This window comes from Labeo rohita, chromosome 21 (genome assembly GCF_022985175.1).
Source record: "Labeo rohita strain BAU-BD-2019 chromosome 21, IGBB_LRoh.1.0, whole genome shotgun sequence".
NCBI lineage: Eukaryota > Metazoa > Chordata > Actinopteri > Cypriniformes > Cyprinidae > Labeo > Labeo rohita.
In genome coordinates, this window is record NC_066889.1 from 19,548,354 (window position 1) to 19,574,255 (window position 25,902).

Here is a 25,902-nt window from a genome sequence, read left to right on the forward strand (position 1 = left end):
GCCGTAAGCAGTATGAGTGAACGCTGTCTGTCTTTTAATGTTCCTTTGAAGAGGAGTGTCTGAGTCATTTCTCACATTCAAGAGTAAGCCCGACCAAAGAGCTTCTTCAACACCATTAACCTTTCACAAAAGCGCCTTGATTAGCACTTTCTACCTTTTATCTCCTCGAGTGAACCACGCGCTTTACTTCAATAACCCAAAGATACAACACTATAATTGAGTACAATCAGCAGTCTTCTCATTCGCACTGCATTTGGCCCCATTTACGCCACAATGTTGAGAAACATCTCCAATCTAACAGAAACAGACACAAGGCTTATATGAATAAACCTATTGAAGCCGCATGACTTCCTGAGGTTCAGTAGCACTACAGCAAACCCTTTCAAGCACATTTCCATTAAAGCAGACAATGATATCACAGTCCAATTAAGAGAGCTCTGAGCAGCCTGATGAAAGTGCTTGTTAAACTGTGTCCCGCCGCATCATATCGGGGACCTTTCCATTAATCAGACGGCAGCGTTATGTTGGAACTGAACCATATTTACGGCTCTAAAAGGTCATGGGTCCGTATGGATGGGTAGTTTCATTTATTCGCTCAAATTCACTGTTCCGTCACCGACGGTGCAGTGAGTGCTTGTGTGCTGGGCGTGGGTTTAACCTCTATTAAATTAGGCACTGAAATGTGTTTCGACATGAATCTGCATGTAAAGAAGGGTCATATGGCATAGAGATATCAAGAACATTGAAAGAGGTCAGCAATCACTTGAGGCCATATCAGGCAGCATCTAAAGTCGATACGGATCAGCGCAAGAGGCTGTCGACGTTGAAAATGTCAAAGGTCCACATATGGCCACACATATACCAGGACTCAACAGTAAAGATGACCCAAATGCCCGGGGCCAGTGTGAGAACGTTTTGGACCAGTTGGCAGAACTATTCTAACATTTAATAATAATGTTTTTTGTGCTTTGCAAACTTAAAGGGATAGTTCACCCAAAAATGAAAATTCTGTCATTAATTACTCACCCTCATGTAGGGCTGGGTGATAATTTGATAAAACAATATGAAGAGCTCAATAAATGTTTAATATAATTTTTATGTGCCGAAGGCGTAACGAAACAAGCACGACTCAAACAAACCACTTATCCGCTTGGACCAAAGTTCAAACTGCCGCACAGCGCTGCATGAGCTCACTAGAGATGCATTTACACTGTCACGCTGGTGAAAAACTTGAATTCAGCGATGAACACAAATAACTCTGTGTTTCAAACTAGTTTAAAGCTGTGTGCAATAAGACAGTCAGAAGGCTTTTCTATCTACACATCGCCATCATTTAACATGGATTTACTGTAGTAACACTCGCTGCACCATGGTATTGTGGCAGCCATGTGGGATATTCACACTGAATTTTATTACAGGAGTAATGGTATATAATTATAGTATGTATGTATTTGTGATTAAGCTACAGCATCTGTGCATTTATACTGAATGTTTTTAGACTACCGTTTTTCATGCAAATTGGCTACCTATAAAACCATGTAGTTATATTTTTACCATGGTATTGAGGTACCATTATGTGTGTTTTTAATTGTTTATCATGATTTAAAATGTATGCTTGCTACTAAGGGAGACTAATGCTTAATTAAAAAAAAAAAAAAAAAAAAAAAAAAAAAGTCAGAATAAATTGAACCATATAAAACCATGTGTCAGTGGTTCAACCTAAATTTTATGAAGCTATGAGAATACTTTTTGTGCGTAAAGGAAACAAAAATAACTTCTTCTCTTCCATATCAGTCAATATCTTAAAAAAAAAAAAGTTAAATAATTTTATTATTATTATAAAAAATAACAAGACTTTTGTTTACAGATTTCCAGTGTTTTTTTTTACTGGTAAATTAATGAAAAAGAGGTTTATATATTACATGTTTTGACTATTTGTGGATAATCCATTGAATAAAATACTTTAAAATGTATTACTGTACATTTTATGCAAAGAATAGGAAATAGGAAAATTAACATTATTAAAATGTTTTTTTTTTTTTTTCTCAAAAACAAATAAATAAATAAATTCCTTCACAAAAAAATTACAAAACGCTGTGAGCTCTTTGGAAACAATGGCATACAATGCAAAATAATACTAATTTGATTTGTTTTCAACAAGTAATTTTTAATGATAAATAAAACCTCTATGTTGTCTAGCTTGATAACATTCTAGAATATCGCTAACCAAACAGTTGATGGTCCCCCCATCAAAAAATGAAAAAATACTATGGAAGTAAATGGGGACCATCACATTTTTTTCCTTTTTTCTTTAAAAGATCTTTTGTGTTCAACAGAAGAAATAATCTTACACAGGTATGAAACAACTTGAGTAAATGATGACAGGATTTTCATTTTTGAGTCAACCATCACTTCAAGTTCCTTTTCGTCATTTTGCATTACTCCATGTTTCTTTGTTGCGCTCAAGTGTAGATGTGAAGCATAAACCAGTTCTGTCCACTGACAGCCACCAAATATATTTACAGAAGGATACATAAATCTCTAGTCCGGATTCTAGGCTCAAATCCAGCCTGATCCTGTCCACCCTCAACTGTCATGTCTCTTTGTAATTCCCTATAAAAATCCTTCAACAAAACAAGGTTAAGACAATAAAGTTCACCAGGACAGACCACATTTAAGTCCCTCAGGGCTTTGTTTTTATTTGCGCTGATTGTCTACCCTCACTTTAAATTGGTTCAAAACAACACGTACACAAGCTATGTTTCTTTGGGCTTCTATTAAAGGTCTGACTTAAGCTCATCTCCACTGACACCCCCACAGAAGTTTCTAACAGGCTTTTTGAGAGGTTTAATGTATGCAGTCTGCACTAACAGGCCTGTGTCACGCCATCCTCCTCTGATGAATGACACCTATCCGCCCAGCTGCCTAATTATTCACAATTAATCAGCGAGGAATCGGGCCTGTCACCACTGTCACAACCCCCTCCTTCGTTCTCCCTCACCCCTCTTAACGCCCACACTGCCATCCTGCCACGCTCCGAGCATGGCATGGCATTGCCATGGTAACCAGAAGAGCATTTACCACCAGGGTATTTGTACCAAGTTGACTAGACAGGGAGGGTGGGGTGTAGATGTGACTAATAAATAAAATTCCATTCCAATTGCATTAACTAATAATAATTAACTAATAAAAGATCCATAAAACACTGAATTCTTATGGAGAATTTGGAATTCTACCACTTCCTAGTTACCTAAATACTTAAAATAACCACTGGAATAGCATAATGGAATAACACCATTGCCTGTTTTGCTCTACTTTTGTCAAAAATAGTTTGAAACAAGCCTCCATTCAAACACAATGGTGCTTCGTTTATGAATGAACATGCTTTTAAACGAATCTAGTGAGTCAATGATTCAATTTCCCATTCATAAAGGCAATCACTTGCTTTATGCCTGAATGAATCAGCCATTCAAACAAATCAAATGAATGAATGATTCAGAAATTAAATCAATGACTTGCCACCACATATACACATATATACATATGTATATATATATATATATATACATATATATATTTTTTTTTAAGTTGACATAAAAGACGACATAAGTTAGAAAAATGCCACAGCAACAAAACCAAAATTCCCATGTAAATAACTTTAAGGAGTCGAATATCACACCATAATGGGAAGGTTAATTTTTTATCAGATTTTTTGCCTACTGATTAGAAGGTGCTCCTGAAATTTCAAATGTGCTCCTAAATGTTAAATAAAGTTAGGAGTAAACGTAGAGCCCTGTAAAGCAATGGTCCATTGAGCATATTCAGTAGGAGGTCAGAGAATTCCAAGTAACATGACTGGAATGCTTAGAGGTTGGAAACAGGAAATTTCAACTTGAGTATTGCTACTTCCGACTTTGTCTTGAATGTGGCATAATTTCCCATGAAACACAAACCAGTCTTCCTTAAGTGGGCATACAAGTTCTTGGAAAAATAAAGCATTCATTGCATATAATGCAATAACATTGTCACATTATAAAGTCTCATTTTTAAATCAAATTAATTCCAAGGATTAGCAAATCCAAATGGAGCAAATGGAAACAAATCCCAGCCAGAAAGCCCCAAAAAAACAATAATGCTATTAAAGATGCGTTCACATTTACAGTTTCTTGCTGAAATTTTGTGGCTGAAACCTAGTAATTTCAACAGAAATCCAAGTGTACCGTTTTGCGAAAAAGTTCCCCACATAGACAAAATCACTGTGTTGGCCAACAGAGAGCTTTCTGGTTTGAAAGTGACTTCTTAAAGGGATAGTTAACCCAAAAATGAAAATTACCTCATGATTTACTCACCCTCAAGCCATCCCAAGAAAGAATGTCTTTCTTCTTTCAGACGAATGCAGTCAGAATTATGTTAAAAAATGTCTTGGAAATTCTTCCAAACTTTATAATGGCAGTGAATGGGTGTTGAGATTTTAAAGTCCAATAAAGTGCATCCATCCATCCATCAAAAGAGTACTCTACGTGGCTCCTGGGGGTTAATAAAGGCCTTCTGAATCGATGTGTGGAGTACTTTTTATGATGTATGGATGCACTGTTTTGGTCTTCAAAATCTAAATACCTATTCATTGCCATTATAAAGCTTGAAAGCCAGGACATTTTTTAATATAACTCTGACTGTAATTGTCTGAAAGAAGTCATATACACCTACGATGGCTTGAGGGTGAGTCAATCATGGGGTCATTTTCATTTTTGGGTGAACTATCCCTTTAACTTGCTGCACTACTGACAATTGAAGTTGTGACCACACCTTAAGGAAATTAGCCAGTGGACTGAAAATGCACTGTGAACGGTTAAATGAGAGAATGTTTGTTACTTGCTGTTATACTCTGTTTCTCTGATTTAAAACACTTACTCTGCCAACTCCTCCAAGCTCCGGTACACATCATCTTCATTCAGCGCAGTGTCCTCTGATGGAAAGGGCCTGGGGAGAGAGAGAAAAGAGATGAGAAAGAGAGCATTAGGCACCGCACGCAGAGAAGGAAAGAATATAGCACGACTGACTGCTATAACATCCATAATTCAACAGGTGGGTTTATTCATGAGCCGTCTACCTCCTCCATGATTGACGTTTGTAACAATATGACAGATGTTTCAAAGACACTTATCTGATTTCCGACAGAATACAGCAGACACAGTGAAAAGGCCGTGGCAGGACTGAATGACACGGGCTCTTGCAGTTTGACAGGGACACCTAAATGCAAACACTTCAGCCCTTTTCTTAATAACTGTGGGTCAGACTCTAGACTCCTCAGAGAGCCGACCCACTGGGGTTTTAAATCCAGGGCTCACGAACATTCACCAGCCAATTAGAAAGCTGCAAATGGAGGAGCGATCAATTATTCGATTAATGGCATGGCTCTTCCTCCAGAGATCTCATCAAATCACTTAATCTCACACATTATGTGGGGCAAAAGGTGCTGTGCGGCATGCAAAAAACATGAGGCACGGAAAATAAAGTGATTTTGAAGCAAGCCTTGTCACTTTCGCTTTATCGTGTATAGGGTATGCCTCAAAGTCACAACAATTTAATAGACGTGATTCACACCTTTGAATAAAGCAGTCTTTCTTCCCAACACAAAACATCATGGCTTTATGAAGCTCTTCACATCAAGATTGGAAAGAGCTGCTACTGCTGCTCTTGTGTGAAATGAAATGAGCTATACATGCATTTAATATGCTACATTTGTCAGGCCATAAATGGCACAACATAGGCTTTTATGTGGCTTCACTTCCATAAAAATGCTTTTTTCTACTATGGCTGATTATTACGGATTCAAATAAACCAGAACACCCAAGCATCCTCCATGTAATAATCTAGAATAGTCTAGGACCCTACCAAATACCCTAGCAACCAAAAAGTATAGATATTACATTATATACGCTTAATAACGCTGTATTCAAAAAGGGTAACCCTAGTTGGTCTTCATGCAAATATGTTTGCACCGTTTTAGACACTTCATCTGTTTTTGCTCCATTAAGGTAAACAGACCTAAACAAACCTACAGAAAAAAAACGCTGCTTCGTTCCTGAATGAATCAAGTGTTTTTGAACAAATAAATTCAATGGAGTGAATGACTCACTCATAAGTGTTTTTTTTGTGAATGAAGCAGTGTTTTTGAACAAATCAATTCGACTGAGTGAATGACTCACTCATAAGGATGTCCAGCTGTTTTGTTTGCGAATGAATCAGTGTTTTTGAACAAATAAATTCAATGGAGTGAATGACTCACTCATAAGTGTTTTTTTGGGGAATGAAGCAGTGTTTTTGAACAAATCAATTCGACTGAGTGAATGACTCACTCATAAGGATGTCCAGCTGTTTTGTTTGCGAATGAATCAGTGTTTTTGAACAAATCAATTCAACTGAGTGAATGACTCATTCATAAGTGTTTTGTTTGCGAATGAATCAGTGTTTTTGAACAAATCAATTCAACTGAGTGAATGACTCATTCATAAGTGTTTTTTTTGTGAATGAAGCAGTGTTTTTGAACAAATCAATTCAACTGAGTGAATGACTCACTTGTAAGAATGTCCAGCTGTTTCTTTTGCAAATGAATCAGTGTTTTTGAACAAATCAATTCAACTGAGTGAATGAGTCACTCATAAGTGTTTTGCTTGCGAATGAATCAGTGTTTTTGAACAAATCAATTCAATTGAGTGAATGACTCACTCGTAAGGATGGCCAGCTGTTTTGTTTGTGAATGAAACTGTTTTTGAGCAAATAAATTTGACTGAGTGAATGAGTCACTCATAAGTGTTTTGCTTGCAAATGAATCAGTGTTTTTGAACAAATAAATTTGATTGAGTAAATGACTCACTCATAAGTGTTTTGTTTGTGAATGAATTAGTGTTTTTGAACAATTCAATTTGGCTGAAGGAATGATTCACTTATAAGGATTGTCAGCTGTTTTTTTTTTTTTGAGAGAGAATTTTTTTGTTTTTTAACAAATCAATTTGACTGAGCGAATGATTCACTCATAAGAAATGTCCAGCTGTTTTGTTTGCAAATAAACAGTGTTTTTAAACAAATCAATTCAACTGAGTGAATGATTCACTCATAAGAATGTCCAGTTGTTTTGTTTGCGAATGAATCATTGTTTTTGAACAAATACATTAGACTGAGTGAATGACTCATAAGAATGTCCAGTTGTTTTGTTTGTGAATGAATCAGTGTTTTTGAACAAATCAATTCGACTGAGTGAATGATTCACTCATAAGAATGTCCAGCTGTTTTGTTTGTGAATGAATCAGTGTTTTTGAACAAATCAATTCGTTTGAGCGAATGACTCACTCATAAGGACTGTCAGATGTTTTGTTTGTGAATGAATCTGTGTTTTTGAACACTGAATTTTTAAAGAAATATAAAATTAAGTTTGTTTTATTCAGATTCAAATTTTTAAGAAGATTTACATTTTTATGAAGTGAATGTTAAAGATTAGCACCCAGGTAGTAAATTACATATGATGAACACTTTCCACACTAAAGCAGTTTATTCAATCACAGCATCTGAATAAAATATCTACATAATAATCTATGTATCCTAAAACAGCAATGCCCTGACAATTACCTTCAACACCCTTGCATTGCATGAATTAAGCACAGCCATAGACTGTTGACATTTTCTTCAGAAAATGTAAAAATCAAGTTCAACCTCATGTTGACAGAGGGCCATCTCTTCAATCATAACTACGCTGTATTCCTGTCCCTAAGGAGCTGTCAAACAGCAGTGATGGAGGGCGAAAAGGAGAGAGAGAGAGAAATGTAGAGCTATAGGGTAGGAAAGGCTCTGACCTTGAGTCATATTACTAGACAGCTTTAATGCATGATCTAAGCAAACCCGTTTTTTTTTTTTTTTTTTTTTTGAGGTCAGGCACACAAAGAGCCCCCTTTCTTAACCAATGCTGACATCGGACATCCCCACCCACACAATAGCAGACTAACAAACACATACACCCTGACAGTGTGACCAACTCCTCACCTCACACCTCCCAACAATACGACACTCAAGGATGCTATGCTTTCTGATGGACAGAGAAGACAGAAAGAGAAAAAGATACTCTCTGACAGCTAACAGAGCACTATTAGCTTTAACGTTAAAGTTGCTGCCAGCCAGCCAGCCCTATAGACAAACACAGACCATATTGATGCATACATACGGCAAATAAATGCACATGCATGTGAAATATAAAAATAGACATGAATAGAGTGGAATGCTTTACTGTGGGTTGCGTTATGCATGCACTTAGAGGACCACCTAAGGACATGCAATCAAAGGTAAAAAGATTTTAAAACATCACCATGACAAGCTCAATTGTAGATGGTGGCCACATCATTTATTTTCTTATTACTATGCATCACAGTCATTGTCAGAAAAACAACCTCCATTATGTCTTTGAGGTGAAAGCATAAACGTTCCACTCAGATGTATTTTGATGAGCGCCTATCACCGTGCTGAACTCGCAACACAAAGATGTTGTATCGCATGATGGAATAATTGCTGATAGAAAAATAATTAGCCTGCTTACAAGGCTTCATCAAATGAATCGCTAATTAAACATCTCGGTTCAAAAGGACTTTCTCCTCATCTGCTACAGATGCGTTTATAATAAAAGAAGGTTAAACCTGCTCACAAATGTCACGCTAATTAATCACGTGAATTAAACATCTCCTGTTTAATTTAGTTTCCTCATCTCCTGTCAAAGCAATGTTAAACCAACAGTTTACAGGTTTGCTAGATACTGTATCTCTTATTGTGCAGTAATGTGTGACCATGTTTTGGTGCAGGTGCTGCGCTAAACAGATATCACGTTACAATACCCTACTGTGGTGTGCTTAATTAGTTCAAATCGAACATTCATATAGGATCAATTAAGAGTCTTTGTTTTAGCTGAAACCATTCACTTCCTAATAATCCCTCAGGCATCATTAGCAGCATAAACATAGACACACTATACACTGACAATTCAATAAACCCACACACTAATGCACAGACATACATGGGAAAACTCACCCACACACAAAGTCAGGAGCTGTGACAAACCTGATCATTAGAAATCAGAATAATATGAAAGCTGCTCCCATCGCTGAAACACATCAGGCCAATACTCGCTTTAATTGGATTTGGCAGGCACATCAGTCTCTTTCCAATTTCATTTATGTCCGAGCAAACAGTATCCCTGGGTTTTTATCTCACAGAAACAGATATTTGCTCTCTATTCCGAAAGCGACGGCTCAGACGAGCTTGAAGAATATTGAAACATCTGAAGCGTTCAGCAGTTTGTTCCATGAAGTGAACGAAAGAATGTGAAACTGATTCATTTTCTATTAGATTTCACAAGATTAGAAAACATACTGCAGTATGATTACAAAACCAACTAAAGCTTCTCATTCATGCTGAAAGATACAACTATACAACCACACATAACATTCACACAGCCTAACAGAAGCATTCCAGTCATTGATTTTTTTTGCAACAAATTATACAATAATTAGTCCTGCTTAGGGGTTGACCAATTATTGGCACAGATATTAAACATTTTTACGGTTATCTGTCATTTTCAAAACCGATTTTGAAAGTTGTTGTCAGAGTCCTTTTTATTCTTAATTTTGACATTAATATTCGTTTTTAAACACACATATATATTGGTTCAAAATATTGGTTATTGGTCTACTTGGTCTATAAAAATCTGTATCGGCATCGGCCCTCAAAAGCAAATATTGGACGACCCATACTGTTGATATTCAATTTAATTGTATAATAACTTTTGATTATTCAACATTTTATTTGTATTTAAAATAAACATCTATATCTTTCTGTAGTGTTGTTAATTTTCTTATTTTGCACAGTTTTTTATTGTATGAACACATGGCTTTGGCAGTACACGTTTTTGTCACACAAATACAAAATAAATGATAAATCAAAATGTAAAATTAAAAATAAAATAAAAGTAGTGCTGTCAACGATTAACCATGATAAATCACATCCAAAATAGAAGTTTTTGTTTACATAATATACATTATGTGTGTGTACTGTGTATATTTATTATGTATATATAAATACACACACATACAATATTTACATGTATGTATTTATATTCATATATGTATATATATATATATATATATATATATATATATATATATACTTTTTTTAAATAATGTGCACTGTTGTAAAATAAGAACTAGAAATAAATATTTAGAAAACAATATTGCAAAATTGAAATTTCATTAAAAAAACACTACATTTTAAATTCTGTAAAAATTTCCACACATACAATATTTACATGTATGTATTTAAATTCATACATATATATATATACACATATTCATACATATATATATATATAAATATATATACACACACACACATTGCAGATTATTTTTAAAAAGTGCATGTATATATATATATATATATATATATATATACTTTTTTAAAATAATGTGCACTGTTGTAAAATAAGAACTAGAAATACATGTTTAGAAAACAATATTACAAAAAAAAAACACTACATTTTAAATTCTGTAAAATTTCATTCTAATTTAAAGACTACAATCCTTCTTAATATGTCCTATTACTTTTCTCTCAGAAGTAATAATTTTGATTTCCCATCATCCGAGCTAAACTGCAAGTAAAAGGTACGATTATATTGATCTTCTAAAAAAAAAAAAAAAGGCAGGAGCTCAGTAATCCCTCTGTATCCAAAGCACCTGATTCTGTCTGGCTCATCCTGGAATAATCACTGAGGGATGATCAGAGGAGAGCATCCATCTGATCACTCCACCAGCAGATTCTGGTTTTCTCTCTGGACTTGATAAAGACTGAGTGAGATACAGCACTTTCACGATGCATAGAAGAGCAGTGTCCATCACCACAGAAATCAATAAAGCAGAGAGTGGATGCAGAGGATTATCTGATGCTTACAAGCAGCTTCAATCTGCTCTGCAATTACTATATTCTACCAAACACCAGGAGCAAAATCATTCATGTTTTACACGTTATGCTCTCTGTCATTACTTTATTATGCTCGTCTCTGTATAAACCATGACAACACCATCTTTCATGCAATGTGTGTGTGCGTGAATACCTTCAAAATGCACAGCAATCATCTTGCATGTGTAAATAGGTCAAGGTGAGCTGGGCATGTTATTGGGCTGTTATGTACATTAGTCAACGTAGCTAGTGCATATTTAATGTGTACCGTATGGCATTATGCATATGAGTGAGCGACATCCTGTACATGTATATGTAAGTATATATAAATATATATATAGAAATATTTTAAACTTTTCATCTGACAATTCTTTTTGACTTCTTTTCTCAGAATTTCATGACATAAACTCACAATTCTGACTTTTTTCTCAGAATTGAGATATAAACTTGCAATTGCGAGTTATAAAGTCAAAATTGCGAGATAACATTTTTTCTCAAACAGTCACAGCTGAGCAGCTGCTTATCTCTAAAAACAAACACAGCTGTTTCGTTTATGAATGAACGTACGTTTTTAAATCAGTCTAGTGAGTCAGTTATTCATGATTACCCATTCATAAAGACAGTCACTTGCTTCATTCCTGAATGAATCAGCTGTTCAAACTAATCAAATGAATGAATGTTTCAGTGATAAAATCAAGCGACTTGCAGCCACCTACTGACAGTTTTAGTTTCATTTTTAAAGTATAATTTCAGTTATTTAAATCATTTAATATTTCTATATTCAAAAATGAATATTTAAAACATTAATCTCAACAAATGTATGCATTTAATTGCACTCATGCCACCTCCGAGCCTCATTAAATGTCTGAAAATACACCTACAAGCCATTTTAGTTTCTCTGTGCCTCCTCATTCTAATTCTGATTTTAAATGATTGGTAACTTCTTATTCTCCTTGTTCTTATTCTACTGTTTTAACTAGAAATTTTAAAAAGCTTATGAATATAATTATTTTAATCTGACATAAGGTATACATACTTTTAATCAATTTTGAAAAACGCTGTTACGAAGGTTTAAAAAACAAAAAAATAAAAGTCCCTGTAAATCACTTTACAGAGTCAAACATCACCTCGTAATGGAAAGGCTAATTTTTATCAGAATTTTTGATTATTGATCAGAAGGTACTCCTGAATCTTTTGACTGTGCTCCTAAATGTTTTAAAATAAAAAGAAAAGTAAGCACAGACCCCTAAATGTGAGTTTATATCTCGCAATTCAATTTTTTTTTCGCGATACAGACATTTTTCACAGAATTGTGAAATATAAACTCACAATTGCGAGTTATAAGGTTCAATTTTGAGGGGAAAAAGACTATGCTCTAATAATTGTGAGTTTGTATCTAACAAGTCTGACTTAATAACTCACAAATCTGAGAAAAGTCAAAATAAAAAAAAGAGATATAAACTTACAAAGTTATATCTTCCAATTTTTACTTTATTTCTCAGCATTATGACTTTATCTCAAGTTTGTCTCGCAATTCTGACTTTATAACTTGTGAATTTATATTACGCAATTCTGAGAAGTCACAATTGCGAGTTAGAACCTCGCACTTCTAAGAAAAAAGTCAATGAAGTTTATATCGTGCAATTTTGACATTATTTCTGCACTTATTATGTACATACATGTTTTTACATTGTATATATATTCTTAAAAAATATCTATATGTAATTACATCTGTAATTAATTTCTGTAATTACATTTATAATTACACTGTTAACCCATCGATTACACCTTAACCCACCCTTAAACCTACCCATACCACCAAACCTGTCCCTAACCTTACCCGCATCCCACCTTTATAGAAACAAAAGTGTTTTGCAATACAATATGACAACAATAAGTACATCATACTTATTTTTTGATGCAAGTACATAGTAGTTAAGGCCACCTAATAGAAAGTGGGACCCAATTTGGACTTAATTTCTCAGAATTGCGAGTTTACATCTCACAATTCTGGGAAAAAAAACCTTACAATTGTGAGTTTGTATCATGCAATTCTGAGAAAAAAAGTCACAAAACATATTTTTTATTTTTTATTTTTCAAGTATTTACTATATAATGTACTGTGCAAAAGTTTTATATTCTAAACCGATATTTTTTACTGACACACTACAGCAAAAGACTGACTTTAACTGACTTTAAACCAGTTTTTAGCTTTTAGGCCTAAGACTTTTGCACAGTACTGTATATATATATATATATATATATATATATATTTACATACACTTACTGAAGCACCCTTTCTCTTTTCAACTGAGTCATGTCTCTTGTGTGCTATTTGCATGATGCACAGAGTTCTGGTCTATGTAAATTGTTACAAATAAGTCACTTATGAAGTTTCATTTCATTTAGAGAAAGCTAGTCAACAGACTGACAGACTGTAGGTTTCGGATAAGAGCTACTATGTTCCTGGTGCTAAACAAAGTACTACAGTATGAATGAATGAATGATGACCATCTGAACATGTTTTAAGTAGAAACAGCGTACAGCAAAAGGAGGGTTATTTGATCTCATAGACTGTGAGAAACATAACCACTATCAGCATGTAACAAACCATACAATCTGAGCAGAATCTGAGAGAGACACACACCATGCTGAGAAAGGAGAAACCAGAGATCACATCAACAGGTGCTACACTACAGAGCGAAAACATGATGAATGACTTACACTTTGCCCTTCCTTGTTCCTGCTACTTAGTAAAAGCCTTATTATTGAACAGGACCTCTATTTGTAAAAGCAGCGGTTGACATCTAATGGTGTGCGTGACTTAAAACAGTGTATGTGTGCAATAATAAACAAGCAGCATTTCAACAATGAATATAGAATAATGCATTTATACAGAAAAGCATGTGGTCACAGCTGAAAAAACAGCAATAGTAACAAGATCTGTTTGTGTAATGTCAGAGTTTCCCTCCGTGAAGCGGCACTCTGTGTCTTTTGATGGCTAATTAATTAACAGGCATTGAGAATAACCATTAACCAATGTAGCCAAGAGGTTAAAATGCAAAAAGATGCTACTGTAGCATCTCTCCCTATGGTTTTTTATTAATAAAACAATGCAACCAAACTGTGCTAAGAGTAACTCTGAAGTAATCCTGCCTTGTGAATATTGATTAGCATTTTGCGTGCCGGAATGTGGCTGAATTTCAAGCCTTGACTAAAAAAACATCCGGGTGCCGCTTTAAACCGATTCCAAAAGGGTGAGCGAGGAATGTTCCCAAACAAGACTGAGAGATTTCTTGCTCTGTGAGATGCTTGAAGAGGAAATAAAACAGACAGCAATTTTTATGCATCATTCATACTACGCCACAAAACTGTAAACCACACCGCCAACAATAAAGTGAAATAAAGGAGTTTTTAAAGGAATATGGGTTACGGCGGCCTAACCACTAAAGAGGCATGCTGTTTCCTCCCTCAAAGCTGAGACACACGACACAGCGTCGATGAAAACAAAGCTGCCTTTCATAGCTTCCTGTATACAGCCAGGAAATTATGCGAACTCCCAAAAACCAGTGCACTTAAAATGGCTTGCTCAGGGTGCAAATTTGACTTGCATTAGTCACAGTGGATGCGCCTGCCGCCAAGATCCATCTTCAGATCCTTCCTCTAATTACTTCAGACAACATTTACAACGAAGAATCATCTTATTCTTCCACTTCGAATGACTGAGTTTTGACTTTGACAAATCAACAGGCAGTATTTTGGCCTTCTCTCTGCGGCAGCGTGCCTGGTGAGGACAGGAAGTGATTTAGGCACCCCTCAGTCGGTTACACTGCACCGACTAATGGCAGACCTGTCTGGCCTCCACCCCGCTCTGGCAAAACACCTAATGGCTCGCTCCATCAGCTCATTACCCCGTCGGATAAAAAGCTTTATTTGCGGAGCGGGGCAAATGGACTGCGCAAATAATGAGACGGGAAGTGATCCCAGTCGCCTGTAAAGCAGGGAGGCAGGTTCCCTCCTCGCTAAAACACCTGAGGGAAGCGACAACTGCACACTTCACAGGTTTTGGCCCACAGGTTTCACACATATGCGGGAGTCTGTGCCAACTGCTTCTCCCTTCCAGGCCCTCTGAATGGAGCCACATAAAAGGTGCAACCCCAGAGAGTGCTGTGAAAGATCCCTCAAGACTCGAGACACGCTACAAATGAAAGGAAACACAATCAGCATGTGTGGAGGAACTCAGTTACCTGATGCCTTTGATCTGTGCAATGCTGTTGTGGGAGATTCTGGACAGCGCAGAGATCACCTGTGAGAACAAGAGGAGGTTTGGGTTAGCCAAATAAATGTCACTTAAAGCAAATTCTCTAGATTGCAACATTTCAAGATCAACATAAATCAAAAATAACTTTATTCAACAATTCTGCGGCTTGTTTACAAGCAGTGGAGTGCACACACAAGTCGTAGTACTTTCTTGAATGGTGGCAGAAAGTGACATGGAAGAGAATAATTGTTGAATAAACTCGTTATTTTTGTTTTATTTGCAGGCAAAAGTATTCTCATAGCTTCTTAAAATTACAGTTGAACCAGTGATGTCACATGGACTATTTTATAGATGTTCTTACTACCTTTCCTTGACCGTGGTAGTTCTCTTGCTGTCTATGGAGGGTCAGAAAGCTCTTCGATTTCATCCAAATTATCTTAATTTGCATTCCAAAGATGAATGAAGGTCTTACGGGTTTGGAACGAGATGAGGGTGAGTAATTAATGACAGAATTTTCATTTTTGGGTGAACTACAGTTGAGGTCAAAAGTTTACATACACCTTGTAGAATGTAATGTTTATTATTTTACCAAAATAAGAGGGATCATACAAAACGCATGTTTTTTATTTAGTACTTGAATATGATATTTCACATAAAAGATGTTTGCATATAGTTCACAAGAGAAAATAATAGTTGAGTCCATAAAAATGATCCCATTCAAAGGTTTACATACACTTGATTCTTATTATGATGTTGTTACCTGAATGATCCACAGTTTTTTTTTTTTTTTTTTTTTGGTTGTTTTTTTTAAGTGATAGTTGTTCATGAGTCCTTTGTTTGTCTTGAACACCCAAACTGCCCAACCACTGTATGATTTTGAGATCCATCTTTTCACACAGAGGACAACTGAGGGACTCAAATGCAACTATTACAGAAGGTTCAAACACTCACTGATGCTTTAGAAGGAAACATGACACATTAAGAGTCGGGGGGGTGAAAACTTTTAAACAGAACAAAGTTGTGTACATTTTCTTATTTTGCCTAAATATCCTATTTTTCATTTGGTACTGCCCTTCAGAAGCTACAGAAGATACTTTCATGTTTCCCATAAGACAAGTTAATTTTACCCTTATTTTCAAATTCAAAAAAGTTTTCACCCCCCAGCTCTTAATAATCCAATCCTTTTCTTCTGAAGCATCAATAAGCCTTTGAACCTTCTGTAATAGTTGCATTTGAGTCCCTCAGTTGTCCTCAGTGTGAAAAAAACACATCTCAAAATCAAAGTCATTTTTGGAAATGGGTTCAAATACACAAAAATGCTGAAAAACTAAAGAATCTGTGGAACCTGAAGAGTTTTTTAAGAAGTTTTTTTTTAACTCTGAACAACTATCACTAAACAAAAAAACACAGCTGTGGATCATTCAGGTAACAACAGTATTAAGACTCAAGTGTACGTAAACTTTTGAACAGTGTCTTTTTATAAATTCATTATTTTCTCTTTTCTAATTCAAGTCAGTACTAAAAAAATAACATGCATTTTGTACGACCCCTCTTACTTTGGTCAAATAAATAACATTTTGCATATTCTGCAAGGTGTATGTAAACTTTTGACCTCAACTGTATCCCTTTAAGAAAAAAAAGTGCAAGTGTAAAAACAAAAAGAAAAGTGATGCCACAAAAAAAGATTTCCAGCAATACAGAGTATCTTGTGTTTTTGCCTTGTTTTGTGATGGGCTTTGGTGGCGCAGCTTGTGTGCACACAAGGATCATGCTACTCCACTAATGACAACATTAATGGACATGTGGCATGAAACGCTCCAATGAAATCACAGACGTGAAGCGCTTTTCACAGATCTGTGAAGCCCCCTCCCTCTTCCTAGCTGCATTAGTGCTGGGGTAACAGGGTTAAACGTGCCCGGTATTTACACTGATTTAATGCCAGTCATGATTCACATGTGAGTAGGCTTATTGGTGGCCCTTCTAGAGGCTTCCAGATGGTGCACTAGAGGGTCTGAAATGGGTAATGTAGAAGCCACACACACACAAACACACAAACAAGCAGGAAAGCACATGTGCATATGTAAAAGTGAAGATGGTGCCGTGTCGCCTCATTAAATGCTCATAGCCGTGTTTTCCGCTTGCCTTGCCTGCTGCCATGGTGACTGGTTGTTCCTCAGTCAGTGCAAAACACTGTGCAGATGTGTGTGGGGCTTTAAGGTTCTTAGTATAGGAAATTTGGTGATATAGGTGACCTGGTATTTGTAGCAACAGCCAAAAATACATTGCATGGGTCAAACTTATTTTTCTTTTATGCCAAAAATCATTAGGATATTAAGTTAAGATCATGTTCCATGAAGATATTTTGTAAACTAATGAAATTTTGATTAGTAATATGTATTGCTAAGGAATTTTGAACAACTTTAAAGATTGTTTTCTCAAGATTTTTCTCAAGATTTTCAAATATTTGTATAATCGACCAAATATTTTCCTATACTACCAAACCATACATCAATGGATAGCTTATTTATTCAGCTTTCAGATGACGCATAAATCTCAATTTGTCCCTTATGACTGTTTTTGTGGACCAGGGTCACATATGAGAAAATACTGCATGAAAACTGCCAATAAATCAGTAACGGGTTAAACAATTATGCAGCCATAAATAAAGGATATACAAGCTCTCTAAGAACAGCCAGTCTGTAGAAACCACATAACGCCAAAATGTACATGGTAAACTTCAGTAATATGTATTAAATGCACCCAAACAGAATCTGTGGCTACAAAACACCACAAACAACTCAGCACATTTCTGCAGAATTGAAATGCCTGTCATTGACCAAATTATACATTCTGCCCAGCCCTTGAGTGTTTGTTTATGAAAAATCATGTCTAATTTGATCATGTTTTCAGCTACTAACAAAATCTGTAGTACTTACATCTTACTCTCAAATCCAATTCACAGAATTAGGAACAGGAATTGCATGTTTATATCTGCTCAAATATATAAACATAGGATGTCTCCTAATGCTGACACTCAGGATTGGATTAATGCCATAATGACAGACCATAATGCATTGCATCTGATATTCTACCACCTATTTTCTGGCTTGCATTAAGCAGAAACTGTCCAGGCAAGAGAACAGATGATGGAGGGATCAATAGAGCTAAATTAGTCTATGTGTTAGGCTGTTAGGCGTATTGCTCTTGTGTTCATCTGCTAATGTGTCTAAATATTCATGGAGCTTCAACACAACATCACCTGCGGGGATGATATGTGACTCATCCATCAAAGCTGTGGCTTGTTCTTCTCTGGACTGTGTTTCTAGCTCAGCGCTTCATTCTTTCATCGCTCTGTCTCTCATTCTTCATCTCTCCCTCAGGTCAGGTCAACAGCTCTCGCTCTGTTGTCTCACAATATTGATTTTTCCCTCATCTCAGTGCTTCGGTGTGTATGAGGAGCGTCAGATCAGAGTCTGGACACAACATGCATCATCCCACAATACTGTCCATCACCTTACAACAGCAGCGACGGAGAAAGAGAGAATCGTAGATTGTTTACTAATGTTATACAGCTGCTTATCTGAGGTGACGATACGCAAGCATTGTGTCTACATCAGCTGTAATGTGTGCAGGGTTTGCACACACATTGCAAATCCACCTGTCTAACAGAACAACATATGTGACCACAGACATGACTGAGAGTAGAAGAAAGGAGAGAAAAGAAACAAAAGTAAAACAGAAAGGCAAGATGAGGGGAGATAAAACTAGAAGAGATGAAGTACAGAGAACAGACAAGACGAGGTGAGATAGGCCTAGACAAGATGAGACGAGACAAGACAGCAAGTAGTAGGAGGAAAAATCGAGGATAGAAGCAGTACAAGACAAGAAGAGAAGAGACAGAAGGGAAGAAAAGTTAAGACACAAAAGGAGAGGCGAGAGACGAGAAAGTAGATGATACAATAAGTAGATGATATAAGAAATATTAGATGAAGACTGGTAAGTTTTGAATCAGCTTCAAAGAGCTCTACACAATCCCAGCCAAAGAATAAGGAATCAAGTCATTTTCTAAAATAACACAAAATTATATACTTTCTAACCACAAATGCTCGTCTTGCACTAGCTTGAAGTGCGTCTGCGACTTCACGCATTACATAATCATGTTGGAAAAGTCACGCGTGGTTTGGTCTTCCTCTGTGTACAGGGTAGAGCGAAAAAACTTCTGTTCACCTCCAACTTCAAAATCGTCTGACGTTGTTTTACCTTTTTTAAGGGCATTTGACTTTCTTTGTACGTTCACTTTGTAAACACTGCGTCAGTACTAGGGATTCACGATATTATCAGACCGATATCGGAATCAGCCGATAATGGCTTTAAATGTAAATACTGGCATTGGCCTGATATGTAAAATTATGCCGATAAGAGGAATAACTCATGTGCTCAGGGTGTACTAAGAATCAGATTACGTCAGCAGTGTGGCTCATTCTTGAAGCAAAGTTTTGCCTGAATGATGATTAGATTCACTGTTTTGGATTGCTCCATTTAATCTGAGAATGCACATACAGAACGATGCGTTCGGTGTGTGATGGCGTTAAGAGTAATAGCATGTGCAGTGGTAGTAGCGGCAGCCTCACCAGGGTCCCAATGCCCGTTCCGTGAGGAGATTTAATTCCATAGGGGGCGCTGTTGGCGTACTTCTAATAAAATTAAAGTAAAATACCCAAATATAATTAAGACAGTGTTTCTGAATAAATAAAGCAGTTACTGATGTCATAAAATCATGAGTATGTTTTGATTTAAAGGTCAGAAGCTATAGAATTGCTTGCAGAAAAAAAAAAAAAGATTAACAAACATGACACTTGTAATTTAAATAATTTTATTCATGGTGATTTATTAATTAAAGTGTAATATGTTACATTTAATAAACAAATTATGAGCTCTAAAAGATTTTTTGAATTTTTACAACTATGTTGCTTTAGACCATTTACAAATGGTAAATCAAAATAAAATGTTCAGTTTATTTAATTCTAACAAATAAGTTAAAAACTAACCAAAACTAAAAATAATTGGTTTCCAAACAAAAGGAAATATATCAGCATCTGCTAAAATTAGTTTTAAAATATCAGCAAAAATCCAATATCATACATCCCTATGTCATGTGTGACCTTTTCAACATGATTACGTAATGCATGAGCAAGGTTGCCAGGCTTTTCACAACAAAACTCTCCCCTAGTAAATTCACATTTCAGGGGCTAAATATGACATTATTGGGGTCACTTAAACCAGCGGTAACAGTGTTGAAGTAGCACAACAACACTGTGCATGAGGTCAGGGTGGTGCAAAATGAGCATTTGTGGTTAAAAAGTATACACAATTTTAATGTTTTAAGAAAATGGTTGATTGTTTCGCTAGATAAGAACCTTATTCCTCGACTGGGTTCGTGTACACCCCTTTGAAGCTGCATTGAAACTGCAATTTGGACCTTCGACCCATTGGCCACCATTGACGTCCACTATATGGAGAAAAATCCTGGAATATTTTCCTCAAAAACCTTCATTTCTTTGCGACTGAAGACAGAAAGACAAACATCTTGGATCACATGGGAGTAAGTAAATTATCAGGAAGTTTTAATTCTGGAACTGAACTGAACCTGAACCAGCTAATCAAGGTCTTGCTAGATATACTAGAAATTTGCAGGTAAGTGTGTTGAGGCAAGTTGGAGTTAAACTTTGCAGGACAGCGGCCCTCCAGGATTGACTTTGAACACCCCTGAACTAGATACAAGAAAATTAAAGATAAAAAAGAAGCAGAGAAAGTAGAAAAATAGAACAACATGAGAAGTAATAGATTAAATAAAAAGAAGACACACGCAGTAGTGAAAAATAGTAGATGCGCATACTAGAAGCAGAATAAGACAAGAAAAGATGATAGAAAAATAGAACATGATGCAAGAGTTGGTTAAGTTTTTTTTAAAAGCTGTACAAGGCAGAAAGAGGAGAGAAAAAGAGATGAAGATCACACCATCATGACTGCAAAGACACACACAGAACAGATGATTCCACTGACATAATGAAAAGTGTCAGTGCTCTACATCATGCTGCTCTGAATCAACCTGCATATGTGATTCCAAATAAATCTGATGAGTGAAAACAGCCATATAAACAAATGTTTAAATGTGATATTCTACACTAACGTACTCTAAAACAGTTTGAGCAAGTCTCAGAGTTTCAGCGGGGAGCTGAGAATGGTAGGAGATGTGTGAACAGATGGCAGTGAGTAAGATTGAGTCCTGGCACTCATCTATAATCGACCCAGCAGCACAGGACACCAACCAGCACAAACTCACAATTCAAAATAAACTACACACACAAACATCAGATCCATCAAACGTCCCGTGATTCTCACGGTTAAGCTAGGTTACGGCCAATCTTACAATATGTCACAGATCGAGATGATATTTTAATACACCACAATGCAACTCTATCATGATTGTAATGGCATCAAATGTATAAGCAGTATAAATAAAAGAATTCATTAATTAATTGAAAAATACTGATTGATTGTAAAGCGATGCAAACATGTATGCAAAAACCACAATAAACACAAAATGCATGATTTGTTTGTCAGTCTAGTTTGCTGAGCAATCAGAAACAGACTTAACCAACATAACAAAGGACAAACAAACACAGCCTTCTGTTTCACATCAGCCGAGGAGTGATGTCATCACTCCATGTGCATGGGCCGCAGTATGGGGTATCAGCTGACGTGGTGACATGACGAACATGCTGGCAATTGAGTCTGAGACGGAGCCGAATCCTCTCAGAGGACTCCAGCTGCTGCGTGTTTAGCAGGGATTTTCCACAGTCAACCCTACTACACAAGGGAGGGGGACTTGGGCCGTGACCCAAATGTCTATGGCGCTGCCCCAAAGACCCAGTCCGGCTCCTAAGCATGAAAGGATGACATATGCTTCAGTATAAACACAAAAGAAGATGTGAAATAATTGTGCCTGCACACCGAACAGGACGACAGTACCTTCTCAGCCAACAAACAGATCAACTACAGTATATAATATCAGATAATCTGATTCTCACACATTGTGTGTGGTATATTATGGGTGCATAACCAGACAAAAGTGCCCCTCAAATAATGTTGAGGGTAAATTCCCATTTGAAAATCATTACACGGCTCTTATCAGATGGAGGGCTCTTGTGGTCTTGGCTTGGCTCCCTGTGTTTACAAATCCACCAAGCAATGGCGCTAGCCAAGCAAAAGGCTATTTACTTCAACCGCAGACACTTGTGAACGCCCGCCTGTCTCGTACCTGCTTTTCCACTGGGAATACACTGCCGTATAACCACAAACTGAACAGTGATGTTTCTGCGTAAGTTTTGTTCTCTAAAAAGGTTTAACGGAGCCATAATATCTGTGATTACAGAGGGAACATGCTGTAATGCATTCTCCTGTTAAAAGGGAATGGGGAAAACACACAGAAAGCACAATATATAAAAGTGTTTATGCTAGCTAAGGCTGTTGCTGCCTCACACAGTTTTTTAAAATCTTAATGAGAAGACTGAGACTTTTTATGTTCTTTGACTCGTATCGAATAGAAACACAGACAAAAGGCCTACTTTGTTTCGTAAGTTAACAAAGGAAATGAGAGGTGTGTTCTGCCAAGCATACCCTACCATCTCTCGCTCTCAGCGCCAGACGCCACAGTCAAAACCACATTTGATCCTTGTTTATAAAGCGGGTAAATTGTTGGAGCTGTTTATGCTGATTGGTCCAATGTGAAATGTGACTGGCTTTAAAGCCATTGAGTTTAATGCTCTAGACAGCTTGTTCTGTTCTGAAAACACAGCACAAGGCAGAACTTCAAACTACATTTGCATTTACAGAACAAGTACAAGTGTGCAGGCTAGAAAAGAAGCTTCCGATAAATTCAATTTGAAGCTAGTGCTGCCATTGTCATGAAACTCTGGTATCCGATATCTGTGTTTACAATCATTTGCGCCCAAAATGACTGTCAGTGATCGCTTTACTATGCACATGATAGACCCTCGGGCTCTGAATGGCCGTGCTATTAAAATTATTTATATAGTTCATGTCAAGTGGCCATTAGGCTATTATTTTTCAGCATGGACACCAGCTGTCATGGATGTTTTACAGCACAATATCTGAATGAATGAATGAATGAAGACAGGAAAATAATGGTAGGTTGATTTGCATTTGTCATTTTATCTACAGCTTGTTAGAGGTAGCGCCAAGATGTTATTTATTTAAATAAATTCAAATTAATTAACGAGAGAGAAAAACTTGTTGGTTTAATTACAAAAACTGCTAAGTTATCACCTAATTGCTGAGAAATATAATGTAACTTTTAGTAGTGAAGCTATTGTATTTATAAAATTCACAGGGCAGGGGTTAATAACCAGCTCCTGAATGTGCAATTTCTTACCAGTTTCCATCTCAATAAAATGCGAGCGCATACACTTTCATGGACAAACGTGTCGCCCTCGCATTGGGAGTTCTGAAGGGAATTGGATATGTGTGTTCAGATGTAGGTATAAACCAGATATCGAATATGTATCCAACTGAAATCCACATTTGGAAGTGGCCCAGATCGGATGCAAAAAAAAACCCCCTCATATTTGTGTTTACACGTGTGCATCAAATTCCAATTTGTGTCAGATGTGAGCAAAAGATCTGATTTTTTGTGCCAATGTAAATGCAGCCATTAAGTGTTTTCTGTCAACACAAATAAGGTGACACCATCTCAGTGTAAAGGTGGTAATACAGTATAGAATCAACGAAAATCTGGGCTAATATAAATTAAACAAACTATTTCAATATTTATTGCATGAAAATTATTCATCAATTTCACTACAGTTCTGTCTGTCCCACATACATACTTACAAGTGGGTTAGTTCATCCAACAAGGAAAATTCCGTCATCATTAACCCTCAGCTTGTTCCAAATCTCTATGAATTTCTTTCTTCTGCTGAACACAAAAGAAGATATTTTAAAGAATGTTGGTAACCAAAAAGTTTCGAATTCCCACTTCGACAATACTTTTTTTTAACCCACATTCTTTAAAATATCATTTTTTGTGTTCAGAAAAAAAAGAAACTCATTCAGGTTTGAAACTTGAGAATGAGTAAGTTATGACAGAAATTTATTTTTCGAATGAACTATCCCTTTAAGCTGAAACAGAATATTTTGAAATATAGTACTATATTAAACTAGAAAATGCCATCTCACGACCAATTCGTGCGTATTTTACGAGGTGGCTAATTCGTACGAATTTGTACAATTTGTGTGAGGGGTAGGTTTAGTGGAGGTCCAATTAGGGTAGTCCTTGTTTGGTCATATGAATTTATTACGAATTAGCCACCTCACAAAATATATACGATATAAAACTTGGTCTCATGACGAAAACATACCTGTGGGATAACAGAATTCCAACAGAAATGTCCACTGCGTGGCACTAAATGAGTGTTTGTTTTTATTTCCCCAGAAAAGATGAACGTACACATGGTACATTTTGTGTGATGTTGGTTTTGTATGTGTCACCGCAGTTCTGGCTTGAAATGTCCGTTAATTGGCGCTATAATCTAATGCTCCATGACATTTTAAAATAACGTACCATCTGCACTACACCTGAACCTACCCAATAGTATAAACGTGGATGTGAAAAAAAGTGTGAAAAAAAGTGAATGTGACGAAAAAAAAACGCAATTGCAAGCATGTCATTTTGGCTTGTTTTTCGATCTTGCGTCTTTCATCTTGAGTCATGTTTTTCACGGGATTCGTACCGAAGGTTTCTGCATCCTAAGTCCAATTCCGTGCTGGCTGAGCTATCGAGCAAGCCAGTTATGTGGGGTTGTGGCTAGAAGGGATACAGCTGTGGCCAGAAACTAACAGTAAATTACATTTTATACCCATTACACTGTGTTTTTTTTAAAACATCTACACCTACACCTACCCCAACCCGAAACCCAATGCTTACAACAATGCAATAACTCTGTATGAAAACGATTACAAGTGCTTGCTGTTTTACTGCCTCAAGTGTTCCATTCCGTTGGAAACCGCAGTGAAAAAGTGCAAAAAAGTTCCCAGGGGTACGTTTTCATCATGAGACCAGGTAGGTATTTTACAAGGTGGCTAAATGGTATGAATTTGCACGACCTCACTCATACAGTTTTGTACGATTTGTGTGAGGGGTAGGTTTCGGGGGTGGAGTTAGGGTTGGTTCTTTGTACAAATTACTACGAATTTGGCACCTATTAAAATACATACGATTTTTCAAAAATCATATGAATCAACACAAGGTTGTACGAATTTGTATGAATCAGCCACCTCACAAAAATTGTGTAAGGGTTGAACTCCAATAAGTATTACCATTGAAAAATATACAGTACAGCACTGTAGTGTGCAATGTGGATTAAAGCATCTGTCAAATGCTAAAATGCAAATGTTAATTGTTTAAGCATGTATAATATCTCTAACCCTTGGCACTAGGGTTGGGAAAATAAATCAGTGCATTGTGAATGGAGAAATGATCCTGCATCGATTCTGAGATGCATCGCACTTCTCTTTGGAATCGATTCTGAGCTTCGTTTTTAACAGCAGAGGGCACTGCATCCTTTAAGAAC

General features: G+C 36.5%; 1 protein-coding gene across 7 annotated transcripts in view; it reads right to left on the bottom strand.

The window, feature by feature from the left end:
• vav2 (vav 2 guanine nucleotide exchange factor) overlaps positions 1-25,902 on the bottom strand; it is a 194,183-nt gene that overhangs the window by 64,503 nt on the left and 103,778 nt on the right. For all 7 annotated transcript variants that reach the window (XM_051094019.1, XM_051094021.1, XM_051094017.1 and 4 more), the window contains exons 3-4: positions 15,237-15,295; positions 4,912-4,980 (exon numbers count right to left, since the gene is read on the bottom strand). In XM_051094019.1, the coding sequence (XP_050949976.1) occupies positions 4,912-4,980; positions 15,237-15,295 (128 nt within the window). The remainder of the gene's footprint in view (positions 1-4,911; positions 4,981-15,236; positions 15,296-25,902) is intronic.